Genomic DNA, 27,675 nt, shown 5'->3' on the forward strand with positions numbered 1-27,675 from the left:
TGATTTTTAGTGTCCATGTTATTGAAACAGATCAGGATCACATCTTATATGTCACCACTTGCTACATGTAACAACACACACAAAATGCTGGAGGAAAGCAGTTCAGGCAGCTTCTATGGAGGGAAATGAACAATTGACATTTTGGGCCAAGACCCTTCATGGAAACTGGTTTTCAGGAAAGTAGCGGCAATACTTCATAAGCACATTAGGGCCGTCAGTGGTTGTGAGATGCACTATAGAAATGCATGTCTTTCTGTCCACTTTCCAGTTATTTCAACTTTGTCTTTGGGTTGCTGATCAGTGAAATCAATCTGTAATACACACACACAAGTGGGTGGGCCTGAGCAGAAAGAAGCTGACTGCATTAATCACTTGAAATCATGGATGCTTAACCTGGGTAGCATTAAGGTGCTTCTCCAATTATTCAGCTCGTCAATCCAGCGACTTGCTGGGTCATTCAGACAGAAAACTGGCTGGTCGTAGCCGAGGCTGAAGGGATGGTGGACATCTATTGGAATCAGCACCCTTGGACAGAAAGGACAGAACAAAACATTGGCTGGGTTCCCTCTCCTGCATGCGATACATTGGAACCATATACAGGAAAATCTCAGATAAAAGATGGGGGAAGGATATAATCCAGTAGTGAGGTCCCTAAGTTAAACCTGCAATCCACATTCGCCATCTAGTCTCATCTATGGATAATGGCCAATTTAGGCAAAGCAAAAGAGTAGGGATCAGACACTGAAAAAGAGCCAGAGCTGAAAAGTAGCAGAAAAAAATAACCCTTCGAAGAGCATGCACATAGTCCCAAAATGCAGGCATTTAGGTGTGAACTGTTGTACAGCAACCAATTCCCTCCCTCAACAATTCTCCTCCTGGCTCAGTTACCTGACTGTGACTTGAAAGGGTAAAGTAATCCAATATGAAACACCTCCAACTTTACCCCTCTGTAACCACCCTTACTAGCTTAATAGTGCCCTTTCCTCCACATCAGACACACTGGCTTCCTTCCTACCCCTGTAACTGGATTTATGAATGAAGCATACATGTGCTGCTCATGGCTGACCTGTTGGAGAGTTGCTGTTCAAAATCTCCAAACTGTCGCAATAGTTCACCGCAGGTCGCTATAATCCTGAAAGTTAAAAGGAGGGAATTAGAAAGCAGAAAACAAAATAACGAATAGTCAGTCAAAACCAATTTAAAACCTTGGCTAGAAGGCAACTAGACCAAAAACAGTGCACATGTAGAATGTGTTCACACCCATACACACAGCCTCCTGTGAGAGTGGAAAGAGCTTCCAATTACTGAGTGTATGTGACGCAAACATCAGCACTTCTAACTGCAGCAGGTTCCTTCCCCTCTGCTGCATAGTGTTTCCACTACAAGGCAGTGAACCACAAAAACTGATCACATCCCATTGCAGCAAATAAAAAAATGGTATGTCTGCTTTGGATAACTTTTATTTTTTTAAAAAAATACATACTGTTAATCTTTTATATCAAACTGGCTGGCTGTTAGCGCAAGGAAGGGTATGGAACAAGAATTACAGCTTAAAGAAGGTAGTGATACAGATAAAGTGATACAGAAGCTGAGTATTCAGGGAGGGAACTCCAGAGTATTGGTCTTCATAGTTGATGGGATGACCATCAACATGGAACAAACAGCTGGAAGGAATCCAGATATACAAAGAGATCTGGGCTAGAGGAAGTTACGGAGACGGGGAGGGGCAAGATCTTCGAGGGATTTGAAAATCCTTGATGACAAGGATGTTAAAAATCAAGAAATGGGAGCCAGTCTAGTTCAGCAAAAACAAGATGATGAATGAACTGTACTCGGTTCAGGAAATAATCTGTCTTGATGAAAGCATGGACATAAAAATGCAACTCATGATCAACTACGACACTAAGTGACCTGATTCATTGCTAGATAGTTGTCAGAGCATGGAACAGGGATCACAGTCCGTGACTGGAATTTCAGATGACTGTTTTTCCCAATATTCAGGTATATGAAGTTTCTGCTCATCCAGTACTAAATGCCAAACAAACAGGTGACAATTTAGACTTAATGGAGGAGTGAATTGAAGTAGCGGTGGTGAGGTAAATGTAGCAAAAAACTGCAGAAGCTGGAAATCTGAAACAAAAGAGAAAATGATGGAAGCATTCAGCAGATAGAAAAAAACTGCACATGCTGGAAACTGCTAGTTGTGATACCTTGATAGCTTTAGTCTACACCTTATTACAAACATGTCTTCTGTTCTCTCCACCCCTCCCCTTCTGCATAACTTAAAATGCACTTGCCTCTTCTTTTTTCTAGTTCTGATGAAGGGTCCCTGAGATAAAATGTTGTCTCTGTTTCTGTCTCACTGAGTGGTGACATAAAATCTGATCCCATCAGTGGGGCATTAAGCTAGCAGGGATGGGGCCAGGGGACGGTGAAGACAGGGCCAAGTGTTATAATGAAGGTTCACTTTCAGGTCTGACAATTACATGGCAATCTGGGGGGAGGAGAGCTGTACATTAGCACATGATACCCAAGTCAGGAACATGTAAAACAAAGCTGCATTTGAGGTAGAAGTGCACTGGTGGAGTGAGGTGGAATTGTAAGTGTGAACATTCTGTATTGGCTCACTGGCCCATCACCTGATAGAGTTCTGGAAAGCAGTCCAGTCTTCCTGGAACAAGGATCCATTGGAAACTTCCTCCAGTTTACATTTCTTGCGGATGGACTGCAGAGTGCTGGCAAAGTCAGACACATACCTAGAGCAGAGAGAGTTAAACATCAGCCAGGAGCAGACCCTCAAACTGCTGTATTCCAATCACATAACACAGGAGAACCTGTATCATCATCTCCTCATCCTACAGCTTATGGACAATTCAGATGGTCAACACAGATATTGTCCTATATGACTACATCACATGATGGAATACAAAAAAGTTAACACTATTACACGGGAGAGGGTAATGTGAACGATCCAAATGCTTACTGCACATGAATAAGAAAAATGGTTGGGTGAGAATCAGAGAGGTCAGCAACCAGAGCAAACCAATACAGAAAAAGATTTCAGCAGTAGTCCTCTGGATTTCAAGGCTGTATTCCCAGACCGGGGAAGATTACCAAAGAAAATGAAAGTGCATGCTTTTGTGTAATGCAGCACCCAATAGGGAAAGACAAGTTGCTTAAAAAGCAACCAGACAAACACATGATGACATATGGCTACAGGATGACAGAACAAGGCACAGTCACCATATGACAGGGCAGTGCATGACAGGGTAATATGTGGTCACTGGACAGCAGAGTGACATATGGTCACTGGTCAACAAAGCAACACATGGTCATAAGCAAACAGAACAGAACTCACTTTGAGAAGAGACCCTTGAGAGCTTTTAGCAAGCCGCAAAATGCAAGCCCATCAGTTAGTTTCACGCATCTATCCACTGCGCCTCCAGCCAGGCTGAAGAGTTTATTCACTGACTGGTTGAGCTCCTGCACTGAGTCGATCAGTTCTCCACGCTCCTAAAAAAGGCACACAAAAGGGAGTTCATTAGCAAATCAAGATGTACTCATAGGCTTTTCACTGCGACAGAAAAGCATATGTTCTACTGAAGGAGTGCTCCACTGCCTTTCAAACTAGTATTTGGGATATACAAGAGGATCTAAACCAGTTTTGCTCTATTTTGTATCTTCATAATCTCTTCTATTCTGATCATTCCTCTTAAATTGCAAGAAGCTCACCTAACCTGCTTTGCCTCCAAGCACTTCACTCAGATAAAACGTTCATGCTGTTTCCTAATCTCCTCCTCCAGTCGTCAATCTCTAAGTTTAAAATCCACATTCGACAGCAGCTATTTCCAGTTTGCTTTGCCTTCCCTCTAATCATTTTAAAGCTTGGTGTCTGGCAGCGTAGCCCTGAGGCTTTAGCTGTAACAACTAAAATTGGAATGCTCTCAAGAACACATATACTGTATACAGCCTTTACAAAAATCTATATTACAAAATTCAAACTTGGACTGCAGTCAAACATACAGACTGGTACTGCTCAGCAAAACATACAGTGGACAATGTGTTTACCAACAGCTACATTATTGGAAGTTATTCTTCACAGATTTTAGACAAAATTAACAATGATTAACAAAAGGTTCATATGAAGGCTGATATTGGTTACCATATCAGTACTCGTCCACTTTCCTTTCCTGGCTCAACTTCATCAGCACCCCTTCCCTTCATGTACCATTCCTCTCCCCATTAAACAATCTCCCCCTCGGCCAGCAGAACACAGTGCAGATCTTACCAGAGGGATGGCACTGATCTGGATGAGCAGGTTTGAACCCTCGAGATCACCATACTGCAGCTGATATGGCACATAAGGGCTGTGGATTGCTGCAACTAGCTCTGTAACTTTCACCAGGTTGGTCTCACCTGTGAATCAATGAAAATTAATAACGGTTTAAAGACTTGCAACAATTTGCCAGAATCTGATCCAACATTTTGTCATGTTTGGTTTGCCTTTAACTTTGTGAGTAAGACTCAAAATGTGTCAAATTGGACAGCCAGGTTGGAATCAAATCCCAAAGCTGTATGGGTCATTAGGTTAATTAGCTGCTGTAAACTGCCCCTAGTAGGTGCGGGTAGAGCTGAGGGTTGTTGATGGAAATGAGGGGGGAATAAATGGGATTAGTGTAGGATTAGAGGAAATGAGCTCTTGATAGTCACTGCAGAGTCAGTGAGCTGAAGGGCCCATTTCCATGCTGTACGATTCTATGAAATCAGAAAAGTTGGTGGTGGATGTCATTGTGAAGATATAGTTTCCACATTTTCCTTCTTTCTCTTTCACACTCATGTCAGTGCACATTTCCCAGTTTGGAGTTTACTGTAGCAAGACTTGGAAGTGAAAACTGTTACCTGGAAAAGTCTGGAGAGACTGAAACAACCTGCATTGCCCCAGAATGAAGGGGCCAACCATATATGAGTGAGATGAGTAAAATTTCTTTAGTCAAAGGATAACAAATCTTTGGAATCCTCAGCTGAGGGGGTATGGATGGACAGCAATTGAGAACATTCATGGCTAAGTGACAGATTTGCAGTACTATAGGAATCAGGGAATGTGGCAATAGGGTGGGAAATTGGAATCGAGGTAGAGAATCCGCCATGACTACACTGAATGGCTGGGCATACTCAAGGGAATGAATATGCTACTCCTCTTTCCTTCTCCAGATCAATGCCAAAAGAGTGGCTTTGCTAGCCTACATGTTCCTGGTGGTCCTTTGGCTCCAAGTGCCCAATGATGTTGTCTTGTATAAAGATCCTCTGTCATCCCTACTATTTCTGTAGAGCATCAGTTCTGTTGTGCTAACATACCCAGGTGCAGTAACATTGCTGCCTCCAGGCCCTTGGCAAAGTGAGCGGTGCTGTCATGGAGATCCAGCAGCACACTCAGCTTGTCCTCCTGGCTCGCCTTCTCTATCGCTGTGCTGAGGCAAACAGGGATTGAAGGAACAATGGCCCCCAGCGTTTGGATCTGCAGCACCGTAACAATCTCATAAGGGTTCCTGAAGACCTGTTTAACAGAAAGATTTAGACATTGGTTACAAAGTCAGCATTCCAGAAAGTACAAAACTTATCACAAAGTTAGAGCTAATTTTAGCAAGAACTAAGTGATTTAAAAGAAATTTAAACATTTAATTCAACGTTGATTCTTTACTGAGATTATTATTGGTGACAATATTTAATATCAAATCTGTTTTGGACCATAAATCCTTACTCTATACAGTGAATTCTACCAAAAAAGGCACTATAATATGTATGAGAATTATGGCAGCATTAAATTTAAAATCACACAACCCAAGTAGTATGTACTGGTTTATGATGCACTTAGGTTTCTGTGTAAACTGAGCAACACATCCTTCCTTTCCTTTCTCATTCACATTGTTATCTAATTTCCTCTTAAAAGCATCCATTTTATCTAGCACAGCCATTTGCTGTTGTAGGTAGTGTGCTTTGGATACCATGCCAACGCCTTCTGTGCTCAAAGTCTTTTGCCAAGTAGAAGCTTATATACCATGGCTCAGTGGGTAGCATTTGAGCCTCTAAATCAGCAGGTTGAGTGATCAAGGCTCACTCCAGAGGCTTGAGAACATTATTGAACATGACCCTCCATGTCAAAGGTGCCATATTTCTGATTATCCTAACTGAACAGGTAACTAAAATGATGGACAGAGAATGCTATTTAAATGGACCTTCACATAGCATTTGATAAAGTTCCCCACAACAGACTGTTAACTAAAGTTGAAGCTCATGACACTGAAGACAAATTACTGATCTGGGCATGAAATTGCCCAAGCAACAAGAAACAGAAGGGACTCAAACAGGCAGGAAGTGATCAAAGGACTTCCAAAAGAAAAATGACTTAAATGATAAGATAGAAAATCACTCCAAGTGTGGTGATAACATAAAGATAGAGAGCATAGTAAGCAGTGTGGATTGCAGCAATAAATTACAAGACAACCCTACTTGATGGGTGGATGACCAAAACTACGCAAATTGATCTTAACATGGGCCTATGTGAAATCTACATTGGATCAACAGTGGATAAAAGAGTACTTCCCAAACAGTGAAAAGCCAAAAGCCCCAAGGATGTCCAAGCTGACTTAATCATCAACATAAGTGGATCATTAAAATTCCATGGGCAGGTACAGAAAATAATCAAAAAAAAGATAACAGAATTATAGTCTTTACAGCTGGAGAACAGGAGTACAAGTTGTGTCACAGCTTTCGGCTCTTCCCTTCCCACCACCCACGGACTCAAACAGTCTTTCCAGGTGAAGCAGTGATTCACTTGCACTTCTTCCAATCCAGTGTACTGCATTCAGTATTCACAATGTGGTCTCTTCTATGCTGGAGAAAGCAAACAGAGACTGGGTGATTGTTTTGCAGAACGCTTGTGTTCAGTCCACAGGGGCAATCCCAAGCTTCCCTTTGCCTGCCACCTAAATTCCCCATACCACTCCCATGCTGACTTATTGGTCTGTAGCCTTCTGTACTGTTGCATCAAGGCTCTACACAAGCTTGAGGAGCAGCACCTCATCTGCCGCCTGGGCACATTACAGCCTTCTGGACTCAATATTGAATACAACAATTTCAGGTAACTTGATTTCTGTCTGTATCAGTTGTCCATCTGTGATATCGGCTCAGCTTGTTTGCTGTTTTTTTCCCTCTAGGAATGGAAGACATGACCTGCCTGGCATGCCTTCCTGCTCTGCATTTAACAACTCCAGCATTCTTTTGTCCATGTTTTCACTATCCAACTGCTCCCATTCAGTCATTGACCACATAACCTTATTTACAGAATAAACCCATGGTCATCCCAATTTTATTCTATCAGAGACATCGCCCCTCCCCCACTCTTTGTGCAGGGTAACAAGCTTCTTTTGTCTCCTTCCCAGTTCTGATACAGGGTCTTCGAACTAAAATGTCAGCTCTGCTTCTCTTCATACAACATGGCCTAACCAACTGAGCACTTCCAGCATTTTCAGTTTTTATTTCAGATTTCAGCATCTGAAGTTTTCTTTTGATTTTCATTTATGAAGCACTGGTTAGGCCACATCTGGAAGACTGTGTGCAGGTATGCATGCCACTTATAACACCACATCTTGGGAACAATACACTGGCCTTGAATATGGCACTGATTTACCAGCACGATATCTAGACTTCAAGGACTAAATTATGAGAAGAGATTACAGAAAGGAGGATGTACTGTATTCACAAGAAATTTGAAGGTTAGGGTAACATGACTGATTTTCAAGATATTAAGGGGCAGACAAAAAGAAACTACTTCAGCTGACTGGGGAACCTAATACACAGAGGCATCATCTAAAAATTAGACTCAGGCCATACTGGACTGAAGTTAGGAAAAACATATACACACAAAGCAATAGAGGTTGGTAATTCTCTTCTGCAAACAGTAATCGATACAAAATCAATTGTTCATTTTATCCTTGAGACTGATAGATTTTTATTAACCAAAGACATCAAGAAATACGAGGATATGGAGCTGGATCTCAGATCAGCCACAATGTTAAATTCAGTAAAAGAATGTAGGGGCTAATTGACCTATCATTCTCATGTTCCTATGTTAAGAAGAAATTTAATTATCAGGAAAATCACCAGTATTCTGCCTTCATGAGACCTTTGGTTTTAGAACTTATACATGTTATTTGATTATGGCTTTAGGTTTGTTTGAGAAAGAGATTAGCATTTACTGATGCACACACCAGAAAAGCAGAATTGTTTTTAAAGAGTGACAGATTGGGAAATGTTCAAAGGGACCTGGTTGCCCTGTGCAGTCAATGGAAGTCAACATACAGGTGCAGCAAGTAGTGAGGGCAAATAACAGGCCGACTTTTATTGTGATAGGGCTTGAATACAGTAATAAAGAGGTCTTACTGCAATTATTGTGCAAGACCTATCTTGTACAATATTGTCTCCTTTATCTAAAAAAATACCTGGAAAGATTGACTAGCCTGGTTCCTGGTTTGCAATACGAGGACAGATTGAGTAGTCTAGGCCTGTACTCCATGGAATTTATAAGAACAACAGGAGATCTCATTGTAAGTTACAAAATTCTTGCAAGCCCCAACAACATAGATCACTTGGCTAATGAGTGCACAACCAGGGTGACAGTCTCAGAATAAGATGTAGGTCCTTTAGGACTGATTAGGAGAAGTGCCTTCAGAGGATGGTGAATCTTTGAATTCTCTAGCCAAGAAGGTTGTGGAGGCTTGATCATTGAATTCATTCAAAACAGAGACCAATAGATTTCTGGATATTAAGAGAATTAAGTGATACAGGATAATGCCAGAAAATGGCACTGATGTAGATCATCAGCCATCATCTTGATGAATCGGGGGCCAGGCAGCCCACTTTTGCTCCTCATTTCATACATTCTTATGTCACGTACTCCTGATCCTACAACACTAAAATGATATATTCCCCTCTCACATGGATGCAGATTATCAGCCAGTATTCAAAGATTAGCAGATGAGCTCTCTCCAGTGCCCTGTCCAACATTCACTAAAATTAAAACAGTGACTGCACTTGAAGCAGCTTCATTAACCGTGAAGCATCCTTTGACATCCTGAGGTTCTTCCTGTAAATTGTGCAAGTTGTTCCTTTTTTTGTCATAAGTGGACATCGCTAGGCAAGGCTACATCATTATCCCATATCATCCCTTGCTAGACTATTCCAAGGGACATTAAAAGTCTACCAGGTTGCTGTGGGACTGGAGTTAACTGCTTAAGGATGGCAGGTTTCCTTTCCAGGACATTAGTGAACTGGATGGGATTTATGATAGTCTGGAAGTTTTGTGGCCACAATTACTGATAAATTAATTTTCTAAAGTTATACTTTTTTCATTTAAGTTTTTTGAATTTAAGTTTATCAGCTGTCATGGTGAGATTAAAACATGTGTGTGTACATCAATAGCCAAGGCCTCTGAATACCAATCCCATCACACCCTCTTCATAAATGTCACTAAGCCACACGTTGCCTGACCGACCTCTCCAAGTTCTTCCTTAAAACAGATTTTTGAAGTATCATTGACCAAAATGTTTCTGCCTGTTAGCAAGTTAAAGTCTATTTTCTTGAATAACACACTGTAATCTGATTATTTTTACCTCTTCCCTGGGGAACATTGTTAGTTAATTATTCATTTGTGCAGGAAAAGCTTTTTTTCACAAATCTAGCACACTTAAAAATAAAAGTTTCCCAACTTAAAAGTTTCCTCTCCAGAGAGTAGCAAAGATAAAAGTGGGTACCACCGAGACAAAGGAGGAGAAATTATAATGGGCAAAAAAGAAATAGCTGAACATTTATGGCAGATAGAAAACATGATAAGCAAAACAAAAATAGTGGTGAACCAAGAGTTTGATGATAGAGAGGAACCCAACAATAAATAATATTAGTAAAGAGAAAGCGTGGGGAAATTAAGGGTACTGAAAGCCAACAAATCACCTAGCTCTGGTTATTGCATCTATTCTAAAAGTGACGACTACTGAGATAGAAGATTAGCTCTAAAATATTTACTAAGTTACTTGGATTCTGAAATAGTTCCAGTTGATGGGAAGGTGGTATATTATCACTATTATTCAAGAAAAGCTATTCAAGAATAAACTGTAGACCAACTGGACAGACAACAGGCAGTGGAAAAAGGTTAGAATCCATTATTAAGAATGCGGTAACGGGGTGCTTAAAAATTATTAGGCACAGTTAACGTGGCTTTATGAAAAGAGTTATGCTTCATAAGTCTAACAGTCTATTAAGCATTAAAAAGCAGGGTGGATAATGGGTAAAAATTGTGGATGAAATAAATCTGGATTTTCAAAAGGCATTAGCTTCACCATAAAAACTGTTACACAAAATAAGGGCTTATGGGAATGGGAACAACATAGTGGCATGAAAATAGGATTACTTAAAGGACAGAAAACAAGGTGTAGGGATAAATCAGTCTTTTGCAAGTTGGCATGCTTTTAGTAGTGTAGTGCCAAAAAGATTAGTATACAGTGTCCTTAGCTATTCACAGTTTATATTAATGATATGGATGAAAAGAACACGTTATATTCCAAGTTTGCTGATGATACAAAGCTAGGAGGTAATGTGAGTTTAAGGAGAATGTAGAGAGGGATATGGACAGGTTAAATGAATGAGTAAGATAGTAGATGGAGAATAATGGGGGGAAATATGAGGTAGGCAGATAGGATAAATGGAACAATTTTCAAATAATAAGAAACTAGCAAATATTGGTTATGGATAAATCTTAGTGTGCTGCTTCATGAAACTCAAAAAGTTAACATGAAGGTGCAATGCAAAGGTAGGAAAATAAATGGTTTATTGAACTTTATTGCTGTATTACAAAAAGTTATGCTCCAATTATACTGGTGTTGGTGATACTACCCTACCCCCTTCCACCCCTGGAGTATGGGTCTCCATATTTGAGAAAACATATACATGCCCACTAGTCAGTTGCTATGCAATTGGTTCCTGGGATAAGGGGTTTTTCTTTAAAGTCAAAGAAATTTACAGGATAGGAGGAGAATATTCTACATTCTATATTCATATCGATGTTGGCCAAAAATGGATATTATGATTAACTCCACTTCCCAGCTCTTGGTCCACAAGTCTGCAGATAAGGGCTTTTTAAGTGCTCATCCATGTACTTTTTAAGTGTTAAGTGTTTCTGCCTCCAACAATGAGTTCTCTACCCCTCACCGAGTGAAAATCTTTCCCCCAATTTCCCTCTAATTCTTTGACCAATTAACTTGAAACTCTACCCCCAATTACTGAGTTCTCCACTGCATCATTCTCTACTTTGTTTACCCTGTCAAGACCTCACTTAATTATATGAAGCGAATGAATATCGCCTCAGTTTCCTCTGATCAAAGGAAGCAAAGCCAATTTAGATATTCTCCTCATAACTGTCATTCTCCATTCCTGTCAACATCCTCCTCACTCTGCAGCCACTCTGGTGTTATCGCATCCCAGGAGAGGAGAGATTGTGTAAGATTAGAACACTTAAATATTCTCCAGCCAGAGGATACAGATTTCAACCCTCGCAGGGTCTAATTTGTTTCAGTAAGATCACCTCCCATTCTTCTTTAACCCAATGAATTTGGACTCTTGTACACTTGTAGCTCCACTGGCTAAAAAGAAAACATCTTCCATAAAATGTTTCTGAGTTAATTGCAACTGGAGTCACTTTGTTCTGTGCAACTACTCAGTAGACAGCATGATTCAACCATGTTCATCCTTGCACAACTAACCATTACCACAATTTAAAATAACTTGATTGTGATTGCATTTTACAGTAAGTTAATGTGCAAGCCATAGCAGAAGGCAGCAATTCAGCCCAGGTCTGCACTGGCATGAGCAGTCCAAACTAATCGCAATATTCCTCTCACTCCCCACACCAAAATAACCCCGTTGTCCAGGCACCCTCTAGCCCTTAACATTCCTTGGCAACATTTAACCTATTTTCTCTTAAAAGCTTCAGTGGTCTCAGCCTCAATCAATTCCTGTGATAAAACATCTGATGCTCTTAGTCTGTGTGTAAAGAAATATCTTCTAACCATCGCCCCACTTTCAGTGAGAACAATAAATTGGTGCCTCCACAATTGAAGCCTCAAGTAGAGAAAACAGTTTCTCTTTATTCATTCCACTAAATCCTTCAGGATTTTAAAAACTTCCATTAAATCTTCCCTTGGCCTCCTCCACACCACTGATAGTTGGTGGTTTTAATCTATATCATCACGTTTTTAAAGTGAAAGCTCAAAACTGTGTACAAGTCACCTCGGAGTCTGTGTGGAGTTTGCACTATCTTCCTGTGACCACTTGGGTTCCCCCGCATCCCGCCCACCCCCCAAATATGTGCTGGCTGTTCGGTAAAATGGCTATTGCAAATTGACCCGAGTGTATGGGTGGATTAGAGGAGAATCGGCAGGGGTCTGATGGGCATGTGTGAGAGGATAAATTACAGGGAAATAAGTGGAGCAATGGGATTGATGAGATTACTCTGAGAGCCACCTAGACCTGTCGGGTTGAATGGCCTCCTTCTACATCACAAAAAAAAACTATGATCATTGGAAATTGGTCACTCTTCCTTTACTTATGATGTAGAGCCTGAGGTGCTTTTAACCTTTTTTTTATAATAGCTCTATCTCCCTACACTCTTAGGTTCAAGGAATTCTACAACTGAACCCGAGTCCCAGTCCATCCTCACCTCTTGGTGCCTTTCTATTGAGCAGATATTTTCCTTGCTTGTATTTTCTCCCATAATCCATTGTGTCATATCTGTTCCTTTCACTTATTCTGCTCACCAATACCTTCCTGCGACCTTTCACAACCCCCCCACTGTTTATGAATTAGCCTCTTATAAAAGACAAAATCAAAAGCCTTTTTAAAATCAACATAAGCTGCAACAACTGTATCTCTTTTAATCACTCATTTTCACAAAAACTATTCAATTAGTGAAAACCTTTGAGGACCAATAACACCTGCATAAATTCACCATCTCAAACAGTGCAGCACTCCCTCAACACTGCACTGATGCCTCAACTGGATTGTGTGCTCAAGTCTCTGCAGCAGGTTTCAGAAGCAAGAGCACCAACTGTTGAGCCACAACTGACAACCTATAGATTACTGGTTTCTCTTATTTTCCTTTCCATTTGTCTGCACAAGGAAAGGTCCGATAAAATGCTACAGTGCCTTTTAATAAGGAAACAACACCAGAGTATTGATATGGCTGACTGCCCTGAAAAAGTTGCCTGCAGTTATGGAACACAGCATGCGAGATCCTGAGATATTTTACATGACATTTCACATTTACTGGTTTTTTTTAAGACATAACATCTTAGTGTTTAATCTGCTAACACAAAAGCTGTTCCTGGAAACCGATCAGAGATAAGGCAGAACACTAAATCTGTTGTAACAAGTCGTACTGGACTGGAGACAACAGCCTCTGGGAAACAATTAAAAAGGCAGGAGAGGCAAGTACTTTTCAATCCATGGCGAGGGAAAGTGGGGTAACACTTCCATTAAAGAACATGAAATAAACCCTAGAGAGTATAAATATTCTCAAGTCAGAAATCAAAACTCTCTCTTTCCAACCTCCAGCACCGTGGCTTGCAACTGATCACTTCACTTTGCTATCTCCACAACTATCTGTTACATTCTTCCTATTACCCTCCACCATTCGCCTTAAAACAATCCCCCATCCAGAGCAAACAAAATTGGGAAAATGGTTTTGTTGAATGCACAAATAATACAATATACTCCTAGAATCTGTGACTGAAAGGAAAACCATGTTGACACTTAATAAATAGCATAAACGGTTGAACAAAAGAATGGGAATAAAACATACAAGTGGTATTCAACTCACACTCCTTGGATCATTAATCCTGAAACATAGGACCCAGCTTCCCAATGGGGCAATTTATTGCATGAAAAGTGTTTTTACATATGTTGACATGTCCAATGAACTAATTTCATATTTCCGTTCCTATGCAAAGGATAAACACCAGCAATGCCTTTGGCAGGACTAGAAACAATATGGGGAGTGCAGGGAAGTTGTATGGAGGGAATGATGACTCTACCTGAGGTGAGATACCTTTATTAGTCACATGTACATCAAAACAAACAGTGAAATGCATCTTTTGCGTAGAGTGTTCTGGGGGCAGCCTGCAAGTTTCGCCCGCTTCCAGCACCAACATAGCATGACAACTTCCTAACCCGTACGTCTTTGGAATGTGGGAAGAAACCGGAGCACCCAGAGGAAACCCACGCAGACACGGGAAGAACGTATGAACTCCTTACAGACAGTGGCCAGAATTGAACCCGGGTCGCTGGCGCTGTAATAGTGTTAAGCTAACCACTACAACTACCGTGCCTACATGTTGATCAATATTTTTTTCTTTATTGATTTCATGCTCTTTCAATAATGGGATGTGAGATTGTGTAAACACAGCTTATACTGGTGAGCAGAGGCTGCGTTCCAATGGTCAACATGGAGACACAAGAAACTGCAGATGCTGGAATCTGGAGCAACAAACAAAACGCTGACCACAGCCTCTGGGAAACAATTCTTTAAAAAAAAAGGCAAGGGAGGCAAGTACTTTCCAATCCATGGCGAGGGGGGTGGGGTAAACATTTCCATTAATGAGCATGAAATAAACCCCAGGGAGTACAAATATTCTACTAAAGTCAGAAATCAAAATCAAATCTCTCTCTCCAGCCTCCAGCACCCAGCTTGCTACTCATCGTTTCACTTTGCTATCTTCACAACTATCTGGATGTGACTAAGGGTCCAGATGAAGCATCTTGACCCAAAACATCAATGTCTGTTTCCCTCCATTGATGCTGCCTGAGCTGCTGAGTTCCTCCAGCGTTTTGTGTGTTGTTACAATGGTCAAGGTGAGAACATTGCCAATTTTCCTTTGCCCTCCAGCTCAGAGTTGAGACCACATTGAAGGATTCCAATCGCGACCTCACTAGAGGTCAGCCACTGTGGCATAGGAACCCAGACTTCCAGGCTGATTGGGGCTCGTTTGTGCTAGGACACTATTTTAGGTGTTTTGTGAGCAGGAGAGAAACGAAGGGAGGCAGGAAGTGAGCTGTGAGACACCTAGTTGTTTCAGGGTGCTGCACACAGATTGTCATTAAACAAATTCCACTTGCGCAGTCCAGTGGTTAATGGGACTTCTTATCTGGATCTGCTTGGAAGCTAAATTGACATGGTGTTGTTCATTTTACTGTTATGGGAACATAAAAATGGGCACATTGGAATACCTGCAGGCAGCTAAGACCCATTCTGCCCTTGCAATATCACACTTAGCACTTCAGAGTACACACGTCAGAATGCACCACATGGCAGTCTGTCCTTCACAGACGCACATTCCCTCCGACCAGTACAAACACTACACATTCCACGAAAGCTACAGCAGCCCTAGGATTTGATGGGATACAGCTAACTTCTCACCAGGATAAGCAACTGCTTGATTCCTTACTCGGATATATGAGTGGTAGATACAACCACTCTCTCACTTAGGCTCAGTCATCTTTACCAGGATATGTGCCCCTGGGACACAGCCCATCCATCCCGAGTTCATTCCTGCTGGAATATAGTCAATACTTCAATGGAGGTTCAGACATGATAAGCTGGAAAGAGTGCAAAGAGGATCTACGAGAATGTTTCCAGGACTCCAGGGCCTGAGTTATTAGAAGTTGGGCAGGCTAGGACTTTATTCCTTGGAACATAGGAGACTGAGGGGTGACCTTATAGAGATGCATAAAATCATGAGAGGCAAAGACAGAGTGAATGCGCGCAGTCTTTTTCCCCAGGGAAAGGAAACCAAAAACTAGATGGCACAGGTTCAAGGTGAGAGGGGAGAGATTTAAAAGGGACCTGAGGGGCACCTTCTTCACACAGAGGATGGTGCATATGTGGAATGAACTGCCAGAAAAAGTAGTTAAGGCAGGTACAATAACAACATTTAGATAAGTATCTGGATAGGAAAGATTTAGAGGGATATTGGTCAAATGTCGGCATGGATGAGTTGAGCTGAAGGGCCTGTTTCCATACTCTGACTATGATAGAATCATCATCACTCAGATATCAGCCACCCTAAGTTTTCCCACTTCTATTATCATCACCCTTGCTGAACTCTTTGATGATGATGGGACAGAGGCTGATCATGCATCAAAGTTCAGACTCGAGGACATGAAGCTCAGCAAGCATTCACAAATCCATCAAGTCATCAAAAGAGACACACTGGTGTTCAGACCATAAGACATAGGAGCAGAATCAGGCCATTCAGCCCCTTGAGTCTGCTCTGCCATTTGATCATGGCTGATTTATTTTTCCCCCTCAACCCCATTCTCCTGCCTTCTCCCTGTAACTTTTAACACCCTTACGAATCAAGAACCTATCAAGCTCTGCTTTAAATATACCCAATGAATTGGCCTGCACCGCTGCCTGTGGCAATGAATTCCACAGATTCACCACCCTCTGGCTAAAGAAATTCCTCCTCACCTCTGTTCTAAAGGGACATCCTTCCATTCTGAGGCTGTGCCCTAAGGTCCTAGACTCTCCCACTATTGGGAACATCCTCTCCACGTCCACTCTATCCAGGCCTTTCAATATTCGGTAGGTTTCAATGAGATCCCCCCTCATCCTTCTAAACTCGTACAGGCCCAGAGCGATGAAATGCTCCTCACATGTTAACCCTTTCATTTCTGGGATCATTCTTGTAAACCTCCTCTGGACCCTCTCCAATTCCAGCACATCCTTCCTTAGAAATGGGGCCCAAAACTGCTCACAATACTCCAAATGTGGTCTGACCCAAGGCCTTAAAGCTTCAGCGTTACATCCTTGCTTTTATATTCTAGTCCTCTTGAAATGAATGCTAACATTGCATTTGCCTTCCTTACTACCGACTCAAAATGCAAGTCAACCTTCAGGGAACCCTACACGAAGACTCCCATGCTCCTTTGCACCTCCAATTTCTAAATTTGCTCCCCATTTAGAAAACAGTCTACACCTTTATCCCTTCTACTGAAGTGCATGACCGTACACTTCCCTACGCTGTATTCCATCTGCCACATCTTTGCCGAAAGTCCTTCTGCAGACTCCCTGCTTCCTCGACACTACCTGCACCTCCACTTACCTTTGTATCATCCGCAGACTTGGCCACAAAGCCCTCAATTCCATCATCCAGATCATTAACATAAGGTGAAAAGTAGCGGACCCAACACCGACCCCTGCAGAACACCACTAGTCACCGGCAGACAACCAGAAAAGGTCCCCTTTATTCCCACTCTTTGCCTTCTGCCAGTCAGCCAATCTTCTACCCATGCTAGTACCTTTCCTGTAATACAATGGGCTCCAATCTTATTTAGCAGCCTCATGTGCAGCACCTTCTCAAAGGCCTTCTTAAAATCCAAGTAAACAACATCAACTGACTTTTCTTTGTCTATCCTGCCTGTTACTTCCTCAAAGGATTCCAAAAGATTTGTCAGGCAAGATCGCCCCTTAAGGAAACTATACTGACTTCAGCCTATTTTATCATGAGCTTCCAAGTACCCTGAAACCTCATCCTTAATAATGGACTCTTAACATCTTACAAACCACTGAAGTCAGGCTAACTGGCTTATAATTTCCTGTCTTTTGCCTCCCTCCCTTCTTAAAGAGTGGAGTGACATTTGCGATTTTCCAGTCCTCCGGAACCATTCCTGACTCTAGTGATTCTTGAAAGATCACCACTAATGCCTCCAACAATCTCTTCAGCTACCTCTTTCAGAACACTGGGGTGTAGTCCATCTGGTCCAGGTGACTTATCTGACTTCAGACCTCAGTTTCTCAAGCACCTTCTTAGTCATAGTGACTAAACTCATTTCTGCCCCCTGATTCTTGAATTTCTGGCACGTTGCTGATGTCTTCCACAGTGAAGACTGATGCAAAAATACTCAGTTCGTCTGCCATTTCTTTGTTCCCCATTACTATCTCTCCAGTGTCATTTTCCAGTGATCCAATGTCTACTCTTGCCTCTTTTACTCTTTATATATCTGAAAAAACTTTTGGTATTTTCTTTTATATTATTGGCTAGCTTACCTTCATATTTCATCTTTTCTCCCCTTATTGCTTTTTTTAGTTGCCTTCTGTTGGTTTTTAAAAGCTTCCCAATCCTTTAGCTTCCCACTAATTTTTGCAATATTGTATGCCCTCTCTTTTCTCTTACGCTGTCTTTGACTTCCCTTGTCAGCTACAGTTGCCTCATCCTCCCTTTAGAATCCTCCTTCTTCTTTGGGATGAACTGATCCTGCGTCTTCTGAATTACTCCCAGAAACTCCTGCCATTGCTGCTCGACTGTCGTCCCTGCTGGGGTCCCCTTCCAATCAACTGTGGCCAGCTCCTCTCTCACATCTCTGTAGTTACCTTTACTCAACTGTAATAGCAATACATCCGATTTTTCTTCTTGCTCTTAAACTGCAGGGTGAATTCAATCTTATTATGATCACTGCCTCCTAAGGGTTCCTTTACCTTAAGCTCCCTAATCAAATCTGGTTCATTGCACAACACCAAATCCAGAATTGCCTTTTCCCTAGTGGGCTCAACCACAAGCTGCTCTCAAAAGCCATCTCGTAGGCATTTTACAAATTCTCTCTCTCGGAATCCAGTACCAAACTGATTTTCCCAATCTACCTGCATATTGAAATCCTCCTTGACCACCGTAACACTGCCCTTTTTACATGGCTTTCCTATCTCCTGTTGTAATTTGTACCCCACATCCTGGCTGCTATTTAGAGGCCTGTATATAATTCCCATCAGGGTCTTTTTACCCTTGCAGTTTCTTAACTCTACCTATAAGGATTCTACATCTTCTGATCCTATGTCACTTCCTGCTCAGGATTTGATTTCATTTTTTACCAACAGAGGCACCCACACCGTCTGCCCACCTGCCTGTCTTTTCGAAAGGATGTGTAGCCTTGGGTTTTAGCTCCCAGCTGTGATCTTTCAACCACAACTCTGTGATGCCCAGCATGTCATATCTGCCAATTTCTAACTGCGCTACGAGGTCATCTACCTTATTTATATACTGCATGCATTCAAATGTAACACCTTCAGTCCTGTATTCACCACCCTTCTTCTCAAATTTGTCTCCATGTTGCCTGAAGTTAAATTCTTATCCATTTCTAAACTTAGTCTTATTCTTTATTCTGGAGACTTCACTAACCTCTCCTGCACTCTCCTTCCCTTTTACTTTATCCATACTTTTCCAATCTGTTGAACCCAGCCCCCTACTATTTAGTTTATAGCCCTATCCACAGCCCTAGTTATACGGTTCGCCAGGACCCTGGTCCCAGAGTGGTTCAGGTGGAGTCTGTCCCATCAGAACAGCTCCTTTCTTCCCCAATACTGGTGCCAATGTCCCACGAATTCAAACCCACTTCTCTCACACCAATTTTTGATCCATGCATTTAACTCTCTGATCTTATTGACCCTGTTCCAACTTGTACATGGCTCAGGTCGCAATCCAGAGATTAATTTTTTGTTCTGCTTTTTAATTTAGTCCCAAGCTGCTCAAATTCCCTCATCGGAAGTTCTCTCCTTGTTCTACCTACGTCATTGGTACCCACATGGACCATGACAACTGGATCTTTCCTTTCCCATTCCAAATTCCTCTGCAAGTCAAATGAGATGTCCCAAACCCGGGCACCAGGCAGGCAACACAGCCTTCGGAACTCTCGATGCTTGCGACAGAGAATTGTGTCTATTCCCCTGATTATTCTATCCCCAATCACAACTACATTTCTCTTCTCTGCCCCCTCTTGAATGGCTCCCTGAACCACGGTTCAGTTGCTCATCCTCCCTACAGCCCCCACTCTCATCTGCACAGAGAGCAAGAATCTCAGATCTGTTGCACAAGCTTAAGGGCGGAGGCTCCTCCAGCACTACCTCTTGGATCCCCTTACCTACCTCACTCACAGTCACACCCTCCTGTCCCTGACCACAGACTGAATTTGAAGTAGTTAATCTAATGGGTGTGACTGCCTCCTGAAACACAGCGTCCAGGTAACTCTTCCTCTCCCTGATGCGTCACAGTGGTTGAAGCTCAGATTCCAGGTCATCAGCTTTGAGCCTGAGTTCCTCAAGCAACCAACACTTACTGCAGATATGGTCACCAGGAACCACAAAGGGGTCCACCAGCTCCCACATCATGCAGCCACAACACATCACCTGATCCTGCATCCCTATTTTATTTAATTAGTTATAATTTGATGTCTTTTTATTTAACTATTATAAACAAAACCTTACCTGTTCTTACCTGCTACTCACCTGTGCCTCCTCGCTGAAGCCTCTTGAGCCAAAGCCTCAGAATTCCCACTCCTCCACTGGCCCACTCACACAACTGACCACTCCAAAATGGCCGTTCCACTTTACCCTACCTTCCTTTTATTGGCTGAGTTGCCGCATACTTAGCCAATCACACAACTTCTTAAAAAAAACTGCTAGCTCCACCCCTCTGCTGCTGCAACTGGTGTTGTTTATCTTTAGCAAAGAATTTCTTATTCTCTGCGTACCAAGAGTGCAGAAGCATGCAAAACAAAGGCAGAACAAGCTTCACAGGCAGGTGTGATACTGGGCAAGGCAGAGATCCTTATTTCCAACGACGAGGTTTCTAACACCAATGCACCATGAAAACACAATGGGAAGCAAAATCAAAAAGTTGACAGGACCAGCAGTGGGTTAACAGGCAAGGCTGGGAGAAGGTGGGAAGCAGAGATTGGAAAAACTACTTTTAATTTCTTCCCCAAGAAACCTGTGCTGCTCTAATGTCAACTCTATCAAAAAGGGAGAAGTTTTGGACTAAGGGATATATTTAATTTGGTAACCAACAACCATAAACAGATAGTCTGATTATTATCACATTGCTGTTTGTGGGAATTTAATGTGATTGAACTGGTGGCTGTGTTCCCTACATTACAAAGTGACTTCCATTCAAAAGTACACCATCAGCTGTACAGTGCTTTGAGGCATCTCACAGTGCTACAGAAATACATCTTCCTTCCTCTTTTTACAGGTTGAGATTTGTGGTGTAGGACATTACCTGACAGGTCCATTGTACTTGGGAGTGCCATGTTGCCAAGAGGGTATCATAGAACTCCCTGAGCTGGTGATCCAGACTGAGGTCACTCTGGCAAAGTTCCTGCCACACGGAAACCAACTGGCCCTGAAGAACAGGAGATACAGTTCAGCCAAATCATTAAACCAATGGAGTCCACCACAGAAAACAACCTCCATCCACCAACAAAATTACAGCGGCATTACATTATTACTGCCTCTCCCTTTAATTCCCCCATTCTAAAATGAATGGGCTAACAAGCAATCAAGTCCCTCCATTTTATGCGTTATGAGAATGCTCAGGTGTTAGAGATCCCAATTAGGGTTTAAGTGTAGGAAATGTCCTTAAGTAAAGGGTCTTCTGCACTCCACAGAAGACTCTCAGCTCCTATTCCTGAAGCTAGTATGTGCTCGCTCACTGTTTGCGTGTGTGCAAATGCACTGGGCAAGTGGGAGTGTGCTCACGTGTGTGAGAGCATGCAGCAGCATGCAACTGTAAGATTGTGTGCAGACATGAATGTGCGTGTATCTACACATGGGAGGGAGGGAAAGAACCACTCAAGGATCACTGAATAATCATAAAGAGCAGGAGTGGTAAACACCCCACCCCCCACACTCCACTTCCAATCCCCCCCCACCCTTCATAAAAGAACCTTGTGGGTGAAGTGACTGGGTATTTGCCAGGGTGGAGGGTACAAAGGGAAGGAGGAAAGCATCATAAATGACTGATTAACCACATTCTATGCCTCGGACACGTCTTTCTCCTTCCCTTGCAGACAGGGATTTGACCACAAGTCATCACCCAACCCAGCAACAGTATTTTGCAATGATTCCCCACCACCCTGATAATCTCTCCCAGATAGTCTGCTCTTTAGATTTCAGGCAATCTCTCCCACCCTGCACCTTTCCTCTCTCCACACAATGTCTGCCCACCCCTGCTCTGAGACCAAGTGCTGCAGCCAACCTTGTGACATTTATAGTAGTAGGTTAGGAGCTGAGGCATTCGATCCACGGCCAGAAACACTTTGACGAAAAGGCGGGCCTGATCTGAAACACAAGCACAAACAGTTAAATATTAGGTATGACTGGCCTTGACCTTTGTTTATACCCTCTCCTTCTCTTCCCTGCCACCCTCAATCTTGCTGTCTATTCTCTCCACTGGGCATCCAACAGTAAAAGGTGGAGATCCCCTCAGTATCCTGGTTAGTAGTTATCCCTCAAAATCACCCAAGACCAGATCGTCTCTTCATTTATCACACTGCTGTCTGTGAGAGCTTGCTGCAAAATCAGTGGCTGTTTTTGTTCCATTCTAACAGTGGCCACACTTCAAACCTACTTCACTCCCTGTCAAACACTTTGGGACGTCCTGAGCTGTGAAGGGTGCTGCAAGAATGCAAGTTAATATTTTCAGGGACTTCCCAGTGCGGAGAGAAAGGGGAAGGGGAGAAGGAAAAGAGGAATATCGAGGGAAGGGGAAGCTCTTCATGTTTCTTCTCCAGCTGCTAAACCATCCAGGTCATCAGGTTTCTGGCTATTATCTTTAGACTTTCTCCAGGAAAAGCACAGGGTCTGGATTAAGATTACCACTTTCTCTGATGGAGTAAACAAATAAGGTCCCATTCTGATCCATAGCTTGCAACAGGGAAATACTACAGAATCTCTCCCTATCCTAAGAGCATCTTAGAATAGAGATGGATTCCTGGAACTGGGAGAGTATTGTTAGCATGCTAGCCATCTAGCACAGATGTACCTATTTCATATTTCCCTTAAAAACCATTGAAACGTTAACCTCGTATGAAAATTGTGATTTCTGTTCTCACCTATCCTAACTTAACACAACGTTGAAAAAACCGTGACATTTTAGTGCTGGTCTTAACTATTGCTCACTGCTACCCTCTGCTGCCTGGTGTAAAGATCTTCACCCAAAATGCAAAACAGCAGAAAGTCAAAAGCACATGTACCTCCCTCAAAGACCTATCCTCTCAATCATTTCCCCTTAGTCCTGTTCACCTATCATCCCAGTGCTTGTTAACCTATGGTGCCTAAACTTCAATGTTAAGATTCTCATCTGTATTTTCAAATTAACATGATACTATTGCATCCATTCCAGTTGAACTAAAGCTACCCAGCCTACACCCATCTTCCAGACATTGGATGCAGATCAGGAACAGTTGTGTCTGTCTTTGCACAGAAAACTTGCCCGAAATAGTGAAAGACTACAGGTGGAGAGTAAATGAGGACCTTGAAGAAATTAGCCTTAGTCAACAAATGCTACCGGTGAAATTAATGTGACTGAACGATAAACCCCTTGGATCTGATCCCTTGTATCATAGGGCTGTGAAGGAGGGGGCTATGAAGATACAGACACGTTGGTTGTTATCTTCCAAAGTTCCACGAGTTTTTGAATGGCTCCCATAGACTGAAATGTAACAAATCTAAACCCACTACGTAAGAGGGGGAAAGAGAAAAAGGGGAACTACAGACTAGTTAGCCTAAAATCATTAGTAGGGAAAATGCTGAAATCTCATGAACGTAGTGGTAACAGGGCACTGGGAAAAATAATAAGAGGACTGAGGAGAATCAAGATGGATTTAAGAAAGATAAATCACGTTTGACAAATCTGTTGGAATTTTTAGATGTTATAACTGGCAGAACAAAGGTAACCTAGTCGATGTGGTGTACTTGGATTTTGAGATGGCTTTGATAAGGTCCCACACAAGGTTTTATTATATAAACTTAGAGTGCATGGTATTGGGGATAATATACCAGCATGGATTGAGGTTCAGTTAACAGATAGGAAAGAGAACAAGAACTTGATAATGGTGCATTTACTCAAGGCTGTGACCAGCGGGATGCTGCAGGGATCGATGAGGGGGCCCCAGCTGTTCACAATCTATTTCAAAGAATTGCATGGGAAAATCATGTATTTATTAAAATTTGTTGATTATATAAATTTATATGGCAAGGTGGACAGTGAGGAGGATTCAGAGAGGCTTCGGGGGATATAGACAGGCTATGAATGGGCAAGGGCATGGCAGATAAAAATGTGCAAAAATATAAGGTCAGTTACTCTGGTGGGAAAAAATAGGGAGGTGGAATATTTTTCAAAAGGTGAGAAATTGAAAGCTGTTGGTGTCCTTGTACACGAATCACTGAAAATTGACATGCAGGTACAACAAGTAGGAAGCATATTGCATGTTGGCCTTAATTCAGGAGGATTTGAGTACATAACTAACAGCATAGATAAGTACTTGATGGCCAACACAGACATAGCGGACTGGAAGGCCAGTTTCTGTGCCATACGACTCTATGACTTTTCAGGATCTGGGCACTACCAGAAGTCCCAGCATTTATTGCCCATTCTTAATTGCCACTTCAAATGGCACTTAAGGCATGGTGATCTGGAATCACAAATAGGCCAGGCAGATACCTTCCCTGCACCATTACAAGGTCAAAATCCTGGAACTCCCTCCCTAACAGCATTGTGGGTATACCCATACCTCAATGACTGCAGTGGTTCAGGAAGGCAACTCAAGGGCAACTAGGGATGGGCAATTAAATGCTGGCTCAGCCTGCGAAGCCCACATCCCTTGAATGAATATAAAAAAAGTAGATGGGTTTTTACAATGATCTGATTGTTTTGTTGTCATCATTACTCCAAATTATTAATCTGAATTTAAATGCAACAGCTGCTTTCATAGGATTTGAACTCAGGTCTCCAGTAATTTAGCAGCTGCACCGCCTCTGCACTTGTCTATCTCTCTTAGCACACTCATTAATATCGCATTTCTTGGCCAAGCTTTTGGTCACATGGCCAATTAAGCAGCTAATTGCCAATTTCTAGTAATATTTCCATGCAGTACCTTGGGATGTCTTACTATGTAAGCTGTGATATATAAAAAGGCAAAGTACTGCAGGTGCTGGAAAACTGAAAAAGAAAATATTGTTAACTCTCAACAGGTCAGACCACATTTGTGCATAGAGAAACATAGCTAATGTTTCAAGTTCATTGACCCTTCATCAGAACCAGAGAAAGCTGGAAACTAGCCTGAAGGAGAGAAGAGCAGAAAAGGGAAGGTCTTTGATGTGATGGGAGACCGGCAAACTGAAAGATCCGAGGGTAAAGATACATCTGAATGAAACCTGAAATACCAGAAGAGGGAGGTACTACTGCATAAAAAGTGGATGTGTGTCCCATTAGCAGCTAGAGGGCTTACCAACAGACTGGGAGTTGAATGCTGCTACGATCTGTGGACTAGCCATGGCCTCGAGCCGATTCTTCAGTGCCTCTAGGTGAACGCATTTCTCAGAGTAGTCAGGCGTGTCCACGAGCATCGCAAGACTGTTCTGCATACTGGTCAACTTGGCTGAGATGGCCTCAATGTCCTGCAGAAGCAAAAAGATTACATTATATAGTTTACATGTGCTCTTGTTAACAAAATTCTCCCTATACCTAATCAAACCCTCAACCCCCAAGTATACAAGTCAGTGACACATGTGAACACCTGATCCAACAGTAAGGCAGTAAGCAGCATAGGTTGCAATCCAGCTAAGGGGGAGTGTGTGGTGGTGGTGGTGGTGGGTGGGAGGGCTGTGGAAGAGAATGGAGAGAGGAACAGGATGGTCTGCTGTAACTTATTCAACACACAGAGTGGATGGAGCCTCGAATAAAGTTATTTGCTTGTTATGCCACGAATTCCATGGCTAATTTTCTACGTAACTGATCACACTCCATGGTTCAAAGCACTCCCTTCTACAGGCAGTGCATTTACCAGATGAATTAACGTCATCCAAAAAGGCAACATTTCCAGCAGTGAAGCACTCCCTCCTTCTGCACCATAGAGTCTAAACTGGATAACGCGCTGAGACTTCTGAAGCGGGGATAAAACTTCAACCTACAGATTTAGAAGTGACACTGAAATCCACCAATTATTGACTGTGAAGTGTTTAGAGAGGTCTTACTATCAGTGATTCATGCCATGGGGAGCACGAAGCCATGAACTTTCAATGCAGCAAAATGACAACTCGGCACCCTTCAGACTAGAACATTTAATATACATAATGGTGTGCTACTGTGTCCATCAGCACTGATTTGAAACAGTCTCCATACTTGCCTGTGACTTCAGTGTTTCTTCAATGTCTGCACTGAGTGTACTCCACTTGTCTGCCTCCTGCAGTGCCTCTGAGGCCATCTGCATTCTTGACTTCACTTCATCAATCTCAATCAAAACCTGCAACACAGACAGCAAACAAATACATTGGAAACAAGCGCAGGGTCCAGGCTGAGGATTCACTTGCAACTATCTTTTTCTAACAGGTTCCACCCGGGTTTAGAGATGACTCAGCTCACCTGTGAGCACAGAAGAGGTTCTACAAAAGATTTACAAGGATATTACATGAGAGGGTGTAACTGTCAAGAAAGAGTTAAGTGACTGTCTCATTTCTCTTAAAAATGGAAAGTCAACAGATAACATGATTAAGTAATTATAGAAAGGAACATGCATTTTTATAGCACCTTCCATGTCTCTTTCATGGCACACCGTGAAGTATTTTACAAGTGTAGTCACTTGTAAAGAATAACAAAGGGTAATTTGGCTAAACCTACCTTTTGAATTCAAAAAACAAACTGCTGGAGGAATTCAACGGGTCCAGCAACATCTGTGGAGGAAAAGGGATGGTCGACATTTTGGGTCTGGACCCTGCATCAGGACTCATCGGTTGAATCTTGTTGAGAAAGGGATCAATATTGGCCAAAATACTGGGGATAAATTCCTTGGATCTTCTTTGAAATACAGTAAACCCCCTGCATTACAGATGGGTTGCTTTCCTAGAAAACTGCCCGTATTGTGATTTTCCATAACGTCAGCCTTTGACAAAAATTGACAGTTTGTCATTTCTTTCGCATTTTTTTCTCATGTAAATTCTGTAATAGCAAATTTTTATTCTGTAGCTGAAATTTTTTGGTAGAGATCTGTGAATTCCATAAGGGTGAATTTCCGTTACCCGAACTGCTGTAACACAGGGTACACTGTATTCTACAATATTTCTTTTATGTCCACCTAAGAGTAGGTGGAGCTTCAGTTCAACACATCATCTATAAAATGACATGTCCAACAGTGCAGAAGTACACTGGAGCTTCAGTCCAGATTTTTGCACTCCAGTTGCTGGAGTGGGATTTCAACACATGGTATCAAAACTGAACCACAGCTAACACAAGGTGTTTCAACTCTCAGGGTGACTAGAGATGGGCCCCATAGATATACAATGGTCATCAATAAATCTCCTAGGGAATGATGAGAACCTGATGACTATGTGTAACATGGTATGGTCGCCTCAAAGACCATCAGACTGGAAGCAAGGTGGGTTGAGCATACCATCATGGCTGCTGATCTGACGTTTAGCCTCAACCCTGCTTCCTTGCTTAATCCCCATAACATTTGATTCCTCTACCATCCAAAAATCTATCTCAGCCTTGAAAATACTTATTTCAGTAAGACCATTTCTTGTTCTTC

At 42.2% G+C, this 27,675-nt stretch overlaps 1 protein-coding gene across 3 annotated transcripts in view; it reads right to left on the reverse strand.

The window, feature by feature from the left end:
* Positions 1-27,675, reverse strand: part of cog7 (component of oligomeric golgi complex 7) — a 45,749-nt gene that overhangs the window by 10,316 nt on the left and 7,758 nt on the right. For all 3 annotated transcript variants that reach the window (XM_052021550.1, XM_052021549.1, XM_052021551.1), the window contains exons 4-12: positions 26,278-26,394; positions 25,381-25,549; positions 22,128-22,210; positions 21,150-21,272; positions 5,356-5,554; positions 4,289-4,416; positions 3,359-3,513; positions 2,640-2,756; positions 1,067-1,132 (exon numbers count right to left, since the gene is read on the reverse strand). In XM_052021550.1, coding sequence (XP_051877510.1) covers positions 1,067-1,132; positions 2,640-2,756; positions 3,359-3,513; positions 4,289-4,416; positions 5,356-5,554; positions 21,150-21,272; positions 22,128-22,210; positions 25,381-25,549; positions 26,278-26,394 — 1,157 coding nt within the window. The remainder of the gene's footprint in view (positions 1-1,066; positions 1,133-2,639; positions 2,757-3,358; positions 3,514-4,288; positions 4,417-5,355; positions 5,555-21,149; positions 21,273-22,127; positions 22,211-25,380; positions 25,550-26,277; positions 26,395-27,675) is intronic.

The sequence above is a fragment of the Pristis pectinata genome, chromosome 8 (assembly GCF_009764475.1).
Source record: "Pristis pectinata isolate sPriPec2 chromosome 8, sPriPec2.1.pri, whole genome shotgun sequence".
In the NCBI taxonomy this organism is placed as follows: domain Eukaryota; kingdom Metazoa; phylum Chordata; class Chondrichthyes; order Rhinopristiformes; family Pristidae; genus Pristis; species Pristis pectinata.